At 42.7% G+C, this 10,976-nt stretch overlaps 1 protein-coding gene across 1 annotated transcript; it reads left to right on the forward strand.

Moving 5' to 3' along the window:
- Positions 1 to 5,308: 5,308 nt before the first annotated feature.
- Positions 5,309 to 10,766, forward strand: LRRC10 (leucine rich repeat containing 10). Its single transcript, XM_061416509.1, has one exon. It carries the CDS (start codon positions 5,350 to 5,352, stop codon positions 6,268 to 6,270), a length of 921 nt encoding a protein of 306 aa, XP_061272493.1. The 5' UTR covers positions 5,309 to 5,349; the 3' UTR covers positions 6,271 to 10,766.
- The last annotated feature ends 210 nt before the right edge of the window (positions 10,767 to 10,976 follow it).

A 10,976-nucleotide genomic window follows, 5' to 3' on the forward strand; every position in this document is an offset into this window, starting at 1 on the left:
GGAATGGTGAGGGAAAGGGAGGCCTGGCGTGCTGCAGTCCATGGGGTCACAGAGTTGGACACAACTGGGCGACTGAACAACAACAAACAGCATACAACTCACCTTCCTGTGTTTGGGGAATTTCTCACCTTATGAATCTTGGTGGTGGAAAAAAGCCACTCTCCATCACAGAATCCAAAACCTCAGGTTAGTTCCCTTAGGTTAGTGTGGGCATGTGGCCAATGAAATCTCTCCATCAGATTCAACTGCCGGTGATGCAAAGCAGCAGGGCCTATGAAAAATTCCTTCCAGGGCAGGGTAGGGAGGGAGAGGGAGGTGGCAACATTCATGTTTAGGGGTAGCATTCAGCACCAGGGCGTCAAAGGGAGAAGCAGAGTTGAGCCCAGGAGTGCCAGTTCTGCACTGAGTTAGGACATGATTCTGGCTGCAGCATCCAAGCCAGGCCCCTCAGGATATTCAGGGAGCCTGTGAGCACATCCTAACACCTTGTCGTAAATTCCCGTTCACTGAATCATCCAAAGACTGTTTCTACTGCATTGAAATTAAGAACCCCCATACTAGAACTGAAACTCGAAGTATCTGAAGATCCAACATCAGTTAGTTCTGGACCAAATCTTTGTGCAGACACTTCAGTGGAGGAGTCTGGAGTGAAAGCCAACAGGTGCACATGGTTAGACAGGAGTTTGCACTTGGTTTCAGGCTTGAAAGGGATGAGCTTGCTTTTGGACCACTCTTCGTGAAGGCCCAGGACCCTGGTGTGAACTTCTCAGCATCCAGCACCATGGTTCCCATGAGTTCTAACAAAGGAAATACCAGCTGCACCTCAAAACTAGTTACTGGAACACAAAGCAATTTCTGTTTTCTGTTTTCAAGAGTTGTTTACATGTCTTTGGCAACATGGATTGTCTTTTCTTCAAGATGTGTATATTTTTGCCCAAGAATGCATTGTCTTTTTGATTCAGGCTGTTTTTCTAGGGGCCACTTTGATCATTTCATACCAGTTTATCATGGGGGCTGAATCCAGTAGAGTGTAGTGAAGATTAGCCATATTCTTCCTACCTCTCCTTTCACGCACACCGTGCGTATTCCTATCCCAACCTCCAGACAGCATCTTGGGCAGATCCTACAGCTTTCTTGACACTTTGAGATATTGAAATGTTTAGCCAAGTCTATATCAACACTTTAATATCTCATCCAGCTCAACACTTATTTCCGCCCATCTGTGGCCTGGCCTGTGGCTTTGGGACCACCAAAGAGAAAGGAGCTGGCATTGGAGGTAGAAGGTACATGTCTTTTCTTTCTCTGACTCCATTTCCCCTTTTCCTCCCCCTCTCCTCCCCCCTTGACCTGCTAGGGGTTGGGCCCAGCAGGAGGGAGAGGTGATTTCCTTCACTCTGGATACACAGTTTTGTTGGGTTGGCCAAAAATTTCATTGGGGTTTTCCGGAAGATGGTACAGAAAGACCCGAGCGAAGTTTTTGGCCAACCCAATAATTCTCCTTTGGCAGAAACTTGCCTTCTGTTATGGCAGATATTCAATGCTAGCCGTTTCCCAGAGGTTCTTTGAGGACGCTCCACACTGCATTCCCCTGGCACAGCAATGCACCCTTCTGCCAGCAGCTCACAGAACTCTGGGAAACACTGAGGTTTACCAGTTTGTTAAAGAATATGACAAAGAATGAATAATCAGATGAAGACAGACATAGGGAAAGGTTTGGAAGGGTCCTGAGCACAGGATCTTCTATCCTCATGGAGTTGGGGTGTGTCATCCTACTGGTTTGGACGTTTTCACCCACCTGGAAGCCCCCTGAGCCCCCTAATACCTGGATTTTATGGACAATTTCCTCACATAGGCATGACCCATCATTAACTCCATCTCCAGCTTCTCTGCTCTCTCTGGAGGGTCAGGGAGTGGAGATGAACATTCTAAGCTTCCAATCATGACTGAGTTTTTCCAGTGACCAGCCCCTATCCAGCAGCCACCCAGGACCCCACCCAGAGTTCCTCGTTAGAACAACTATGTTCCTAGTGTTCTTATCACTTAGGAATTCACACAAGTTTTAGGAACCCTGTGTCTGGATGGGTTCAAAGACCAAATATTAGAACAACAGGCGCTCCTTGTGGGCTCCCCTGGTGGCTCAGTGTAAAGAATCCAACTGCCAATGCAGGATCAACCCTTGATCCGGGAAGATCCCATGTGCCTCAGAGCAACTAAGCCTGTGTGTCACAGCTATTGAGTCTGTGCTCTAGAGCCCAGGAGCTGCAACTACTGAGCCCTCATACTGCTGCTACTGAAGCCCGTGCTCCACAACAGGAGAAACCACCGCAATGAGCAGCTTGCAGTGTGCAACTAGAGTACCACCCCCTGCCACAACCGGAGAAAACCCTGAGCAGAAACGAAGACCTAGCACGGCCAAAAATAAAGACATACATAAATAAAAGATGCTCCTTGTGGTCTTATCACACAGGAAGGGAATTTATAAGGGCTTTAGGACCTCTGTACCAGAAAGCAGGGGTAGAAACCAATATATATATATATATATATATATATTTTCTGTTCTCTTACAACTGCCTACATTTTAGGGTTGCTGTAAGAATTAAATGAGCCAATAATACTGTAACCAGCACACAAGTGTTACAGCTAAGTCTCTGAAAACACTGCAGAAAATTAGTTAAGATTTTCTTCTGCTCTCGCCATTGTTTCTGTTTCTTGGTTTCTTTTATTCTGTTTATTTCAGCCTCCATCTTTCATGTAGAAGGCTTATCTCATGTGTGGTTATCCTTAGCTACCTGCTCATATTTAGGGGCTGGCATTGAAGTGCTGAGTGGAAGTGTATGAAAGGGCAGTTTGTCAGCTGGTGTGACAACTCCACTCTGAGAGAACTGTACACTCTGTGAGATCAGGGTCTTATCTATCTATTTACTACTAGATTTCCTGCATCTAAACACAATAGGTGCTCAATAACTATTTACTGTTATTCTTAAACCTGAGACTCAGTTTTCTCATCTGAAAATTGAGGTAAAAAATCTTAACCTGGCAGAGGTTGTGAGAAGAGATAATATATGTAAAGAACCAGCATGGTGCTTAGCATTTAGTTATAAATAATAGTGGGTAGCAATCATTATTTTCCCTATCATATAAGGGCAACAGCTTTATGACCATTTGTGGTCACCACTGACCATGCTAAATATAGAGCCAAAGCACAGTACCTGTTGAGAGGCTAGTTATTACAGGACAAGTCATCAAAGCAAGGAGAGGGCTTAAGATAATTGCTCTTGACATTCAATGTGTAGAGTCCAAGGACACTGGCTTTAGTCACGACTGAGAAGAAAGAAGGTGAGTAGTGATGCTACATCACTAAATAGCTCTGTAGAATGGCCATTCCCACGGGATGCTCCTCTATGGCTCAGTTTAGTCTGTTATAAGTAATTTAGCAGGAAAGGCATTTGTTGTTGCTGTTGTTTAGTCACGAAGTCATGTTCAACTCCTTTGCAACCCCATGGACTGTAGCTCATCAGGCTCCTCTGTCTATGGGATTTCCCAGACAAGTATATTGGAGTGGGTAGCCATTTCCTTCTCCAGCAGATCTTCCCAACCCAGGAATTGAACCCACGTCTCCTGAATTGGCAGGTGGATTCTTTACCACTGAGCCAGCTGGGAAGCCCATGGAGGAAGTAAAATGGTGTGTCAGGTCTTCCCACAAACCCTAACACTCTATAGAGAGCAAGCAGGCTCTTATAAATGGAAACAACTCATTTCTCTTGGAAATGGAAGCAATCCATTTCTTTTGGAATAATACAGTTTTTGGAAGTAGTAGATGTATGTAGTTTTTAAAAAATCAAACAGTACAAGAGGGTGTAAATGGAAGAGTCAGCATTCCTATCACCCCAAAGCTTCAGATTCCCTAGAGGTAATCACTGTTATGTCTTACAGATACTTTTGTGCATAAACAAGAATATATGCATATTTTTTGGCAAGATGGGATGGTAAAAAAAAAAACTTCTGAAGGTTTTTTTGCCTTTATTTATCCTAAATATCTTTGCACATCAGTATATATAGATTTATAGATTGCTCTATTCATTAGGATAATGTAAGAGATAAGCCCCTAGCTCTTGATGCCCTAACGTAATTGAAAGTTTCTCATTTACCTAAATCCACTGGTGGAAGTGTATGCGGGAGGCAGAGATCCAGGACACCCAGAACTTTAACGTATGAACCCCACATACTTGGTGGCTTCTAGGGTCACCCTGGGTGTTAGATGCAGAAAGAGTACAGAGAAAGTTGAGGTTTGTTTTAAATGAACCAGGCCTAGAAATATATCACTTCTGGTCATTCCATTGGCCAAAATTAGCCTAACTGCCCTAGACTAGTGCTAGGAAATGTCCCAAGTGGACAACTATTTCCCACAACTTCATTCGATGGAAGGAAGCTCAAACCTTTGATGAGCCACATCAGATACAGGTGCACTGCTGGAATACATCCTCATTTAAGCTTTAGAAGCCTGGTTCTTCTCTTTCTGCTGTTTTTCTATTTGTCTTTTGTCAAAGATAAATTGTTTAAGTGTGGAAAACTATGGCAACCCACTCCAGTATTCTTACCTGGGAAATCCCATGGACAGAGGAGCCTGACGTGCTATAGTCCATAAAGTAACAGAAGAGTCAGACACAACACAGCAACTGGACAACAAAGAAAGAAGAGTAAGAAAATGGACACCTGTGGAGTGTATACACTAGTCCAGATGCACCAATGAAGAGCCTCTAAAGGATACATATCTTTGACCCAGTGACACTTCTAAGGACATTTCCTAAAGAAATTAGTGGATAACTGCTCGCACTGTATGTACAAGGATATATATATAATAGTGACACGTTGTAAGCAACCAAGATGCCCAACAAGAAACTTGTTTTGATAACAGTGCATCCACATAATGGAATGATTTACAGGTGTTTAAAATAATTGCATGGATACCTGTAAACATAAAAATATGTCCATATTTTATGATAAAAAATGACTCCTAAATAGTATATGAAATTTTTTAAAACAAATTACTTACAGCAAGAAGGCTGGAGCACATCTGCTAAAATGTTTACAGTATTTATCTCTGGTGGGTGTGACTGCGTGTTTTTTACTTTCTTCTTTTACACCTTTATGTAACGTCCCAATGTTTTATCATTAGAAAAAACAGTGAAGCTATTTTCAGTTTGAAACAAACAACAAACGTAAAGAGGATTGGGGTTTAGACAACGGAAAGCAAGTGTGTGAGACCCCGCCTCCAGGACCCTGGCTGTCACCGGACACTCAAGTTGCTATCAGGAGCACTTTTCTCTGTTGAAGTGACTGGCTTTTGTCATGCAATCCCCAGGTTATAATGAGGGGGAAGGCAGGCCTCAGAGCAGAAGCAGCAGCCCCGTGGTTGGTGGGCTGCGGCTTGCCATGGGGAACACCATCAGAGCCTTTGTGGCCTTCATCCCTGCTGACCGCTGCCAGAACTACGTGGCCAGAGACCTCCGGGAGATGCCGCTGGACAGGATGGTGGATCTGAGTGGGAGCCAGCTCCGCCGCTTCCCAGTGCATGTGTGCTCCTTCCAGGAGCTGGTTAAGCTCTACCTGAGCGACAACCGCCTCAACAGCCTGCCTCCAGAGCTGGGCCAGCTGCAGAACCTGCAGATTCTGGCCCTGGATTTCAACAACTTCAAGGCTCTGCCACAGGTGGTGTGTACCTTGAAACAGCTCTGCATCCTCTACCTGGGCAACAACAAACTCTGTGACCTCCCCAGGGAGCTGAGCCTGCTCCAGAACCTCCGGACCCTGTGGGTTGAGGCCAATTATCTCACCAAGTTGCCGGAGGTGGTCTGTGAGCTGAGTCTCCTTAAGACGTTGCACGCTGGCTCCAACGCCCTGCGTCTGCTGCCAGGCCAGCTCCAGCGCCTCCGGGAGCTGAGGACCATCTGGCTCTCAGGTAACCTGCTGACAGACTTCCCCCCTGTGCTGCTTCACATGCCTTTCCTGGAGATAATCGATGTGGATCGGAACAGCATCCGCTACTTCCCCAGCCTGGCCCACCTGTCAAGCCTGAAGCTGGTCATCTATGACCACAATCCTTGCAGGAATGCACCCAAGGTGGCCAAAGGGGTGCGTCGAGTGGGAAGATGGGCAGAGGAGACCCCAGAGCCTGACCCTAGAAAAGCCAGACGCTATGCGTTGGCCAGGGAGGAAAGCCAGGAGGCACAGCTACCTGCCTTGCCTCCACTTCCTCCTACCAACTCCTGAGAAGCTTCAGTTGCAGGTCAAAGCCAAGGACAACTCCAGCATCTTCTGGAGATCGCTCCATTAGAGTGCAGAGGATTGCTCTGGGCCATGTGGGGAATCTCTGCCAGCGGCAAATGGAACAGCATCAGATGGAATGCCTAACCCATAAGTAGAAAATACTCTTGGCCAAGAACCTCTCTCCCAAAGGGAACTGTGTGCTATAGGTAGCATGACAACTTCTTTGCAAGAAAATCAGCCTCTCCAAACAGGTATTTTCAAACACCGGAAAGAAAGGCTGGGACACTATGGCCTCCCCGAGTCTCTAGAACTGGCTGGTCATGAGGCTCACGCGCTTCTCAAATCAGGTGTAAGTTACAGGACTCATCTAACAATTCAGGTGGCCTGTCTCCAGTCCTCTGCCGGGTGTATTTTCATATTATGAATGACCATAAATGGCATGAAAATATTCATGTTAAAATATTCAGGTTACTTATGACATGCCTACCTAGTCGGATTCACAGAAACTCTTTATTGTTGCAAAGGCTGGAGATGAAGCTTTCCCCCTGCAATTCAGTGGCTGCTGACACCCCTGCTGGAGAATGCCTCCTGGTAGAGTCCAGCTGTAACTTTTTCTTTTTCCCAGCTGTCATTTTGAACTTGACTGTGGTTCATGCTGATTTCACTCATTTTCCTTGTAAAGATTTGACCAAAGGTCCACTCCCACCTGTTTACTGTCACTGGCAATGCTGAAAGTCATCTAGAAAATAGAACCTCTTTGGCAGGGTGGTCTTATTAAAATCAAGCCAAGGTGTAACTGGTTGCCCCAGTGGAACAGAATCCTACTGTTTACTTAACAGTAAAGAACCAGGGTTGAATTAAATCCCTTTGCATGCAGGGACCGCATTTCCAGAATCATATTAGGTAAAAAGTTGCGAAAAATCTGTTCGCTTGAAAAAAGCATTTGGAAATTGGAATTGCAGGTTGTAGTGTACACATAGGAAATGTCTGCCTCTTCAGCCTCAGCATCTCTGCCTTCCCTGATTTGTTTTTGTATAGAATCTTTTGGTGGTCCATGTATAAACCTAGGTATTCAAGCTGCTATTTCTTTGAAGTATTAATATGTTAATTATGACCTTTTCTTCTCCCCATGAATATGTCAACTTTACAGAAACTGCTGTCAATGGGTAGTTTAATAACACAATCCCTTTTGCCCTTGAACTCTTTCAGGAAAGTGTCATCTTAACTAAAACACATTGAAAACGTTAGCTTTTAAAAAGTTCGCTCTCCATAAAAGCATCTTAACCCAGCAAAGTTCAGTTCTAAAACGACATTAGACAGACTATTTTCCTGTTTTACTTCCACAAATTTTTCTTGCTAAACCTGAGGAAGTTTCATGGTTTCACATAATCTCTTCCTATCACCACCTTCCAGTCTGTAGAGTATCTGCAACCCATTGATTAGATGGCCAAAGCATCCTTTTAATCACTAAACTGTCAAATACTTAACTCCTTTAGCAATGAGTCCAGATTTCTACTAGAAAGCTAGAATTTAGTCTATTTACTCATTCCTAATGACTGCAATTAAACTATACTCAGCTGATACTAGAAACGTTCTGCCAGGAAGACTGCCTTCTGAGCGGCATCACAGCTCATCCTTAATAATAGCTATGACTTTCTTTTGACCTTCTCTACCCCCTCCTAGGGGCTTCCCTGGTGGCTCAGACATCAAGAATTTGCCTGCAATGCAAGACCTGGGTTCAATCCCTGGGTTGGAAGATCCCATGGAGAAGGGAAAGGCTACCCACTCCAGTATTCTGACCTGGAGAATTCCATGGACTGTACGGCCTATAGGGTTGCAAAGAGTCAGACATGACTGAGAGACTTTCACTCACTCACTCCCTCCCTCTCCTAATAAGGAAGCCACAAGTTGTAATATGGTTAAGAGCATGTCCCTTCAAACTACCTGAGATCAAATCCTACTTTGGTCATTTACTGGTCACTTACTTCTCTGTGGGCCTGTTTTCTAGTCAGTAAAATGGTAAGTTTCTGCCTCTTGGGGCACTGTCAAGTTTAAACAAATTACTGTGTGCGAAGTACACTGAACAGTGTGTGGCAGGTTATGGCTAATGTTTACTTAATATGCTGTTTTACTGTCATATCGTGGCCGCACGACACTTTTACCCTACAACCAGTGTAACTCCGTGTTTAAAGGAATAAACCATAAATAGCAAAACAACAACAACAAAAAACTTTCTCAGTAAATTTTCAACGAACAGTATCTCTGGTCTTGAATATACGAAATACTACTACAATGTGATCAAACACTTCTGCCTTACCTACATAGGAAAACACAGGTATAATTACCAAGGATTCATTTTTTTAAGATTCTAAATGAATATACCCTGCTGTTATTCTATAATTTGCAAAATCATTAAAATACATGAAAATGTGAGACTTTCCCTTGGCACTAATCCCATTCCTATCATGAGAGCAAAAGACATGAGACTGACGACATGGGTATGTGTCTGCTAGACAATTTACTGTCTTTTATCACTGTAAAAAAAAAAAAAAATACACACACACACCCCTTGTAATCTCACTACCTTAGAAAGAATACTAATGCTATTTTAAAATGCTATTTTAAAGGGTGCTTTCCCCTCCCTTCTGGTCCATCCACTTCTGAGAACACGAAGCAGGTGATACTTGTCTTTGAACCCAGTGCTTAGTAGTTCTATCACTGAATTTTGGAGATTTTACCACGCACCTAGGCCACAGGACAGGGAAACACACGGACACTTACAAAGCACTATCCTCAGGGTCCTGTGTAAGTTAATTCACTTAGTTTTGTCAATACTTCTTTGAAAGGTGTTATATGTACTGCTCAAATTTTTAAAATGTGAAATCTTTATTCATACTGATAATCAAAAAATGTTCTATAATACTACTATGATTAAAAGGTGAAGTGCTCTTTACATTTCTGTTTTAATGGTGTTCTAAAACACTAGAGTAGGCACAAAACAAGGCAGACTTCAGTAAAGGATTTTATACAAAGTATTCTATTGACTTTTACGCCTCAGAGTCCTGACAAGAAAATGCATGTTAGGGTAACACAAGTAATTGTATTCAGCATTAAGTAACAGCAGCAGCTGTCCCCACCCATATGGCCCAATGAACAGGGAACAGATATGTTACCAAAATGCAGGAAGAGCTGAGAGCCACGAAAAGAGGAGCTGCCCAGTAAGCTATATAGTGGCAGGTCTCCAGGGTTGCAACCAATTCCAGAGAAAAAGAGCAAAAACAGGAAGAAAATACCAACTCCCATTCCCCACCAGTGCCTCCTGAATTAAGCCATATAAGACCAGACTACAGGGAGTTGTAAGGCAGTCTGCAAGGGTAATAAGCCCCATGGCCTCCAAGCAGGCAAAGAATGGATTCTGACTTGAGAAGAGTAAAATACCCAGCACAAATAGTATTCTTCTTCAAAGAAAAACAGAAGGCTACTAAAATGGACTTTAAAATCCTAAGCACTTAATTTCTATGCAGTTAGTATTAACATACATTCCAAAAATCTCCATGTCACAAAAGTCTTGTGAAAACTGAAAAACTGTTTCCATAACTGTTTCTGAGTTAAAAGAAACTCTATCCTAAAACTCTTACAGGAATTAGAGGGGCCTAAATTGGTACTTTACCTCTGAAACTTAAAAACTTCGTAATTCATGAACTTGGGATATTCTAGGCCAATGATGAAAAAATCTGTAAGGTCTTCAAAGGATATGAATCAAAGAGGGAAAGAAACATGGGTGTATTCTTGAATATACAATTAAGCTCTTATATTTCTACCTCTTAACACTTACTGTCTTTTTAGGACCTTTGGAAAAAATGAGCCAAAATACAGTGTAGATTAAAATCCTACTCCAAGCTACCTCGTCCCTCAGGATAAATGTTTATCCACCTACCTCTCGCATGGAAACCTCTGCACATTTTCTAGGCCATGATATGTTCAACTGCTCCACCTATCTGAGTTGTGGGATGAAAAATGATGTTATGATGTGTGACAATGTATTTTAAAAATGACACAGCAAATGTACTATTGTTTCTAAAAATGAAAAAAGTAAAAACCTGTATAAACCTCTTTGATGATCTCAGAAGTGTCTCCTTTATGTCAATTTTGGAGGATATAAGCTAGTATCACAATAAAAACCAAAATTTTCCAGTTGTAATAGCTTCTACAAAGTAGTGCTAAAATGCTGAGATAAACTTTTGGACAAGAACAAAACAGGCTGGTTTATCAGTATTTCTCTGAAAACCCTTTGATGCTCTATGTGAGTAAAACATCTCTCCAGAATTCTAGCAGAGGTACCCAATGTAAGACTACTACTGGGCTCTTATTTAATTTCTTGCACACTTTGCTGAATTAACCTCCAAATCTAAATTCACCTTTAAACCATCAAATTCAGCACATACTTACAATCTATCTAGAATGCATTTACCAAAAAAAAAAAAACCACCCAAGAAACCCTAGCAAAACAATCAACAATGCGGACACATGGATATGCTAACCATATCCACGCCCTATAAAATTACCAGATGTAATTTGAAGAAGCTTGCAGCAGCCAACATTTAAAATGTAACTCTTTCACACTTGAAGTAACAGAAACCACCATAAATTTTTTCCTGTGTTTGAGAGAGTATGTAGACTACACAAAATTAAGAGTACTATATGTTTCT

This window comes from Bos javanicus, chromosome 5 (assembly GCF_032452875.1).
Source record: "Bos javanicus breed banteng chromosome 5, ARS-OSU_banteng_1.0, whole genome shotgun sequence".
NCBI lineage: Eukaryota > Metazoa > Chordata > Mammalia > Artiodactyla > Bovidae > Bos > Bos javanicus.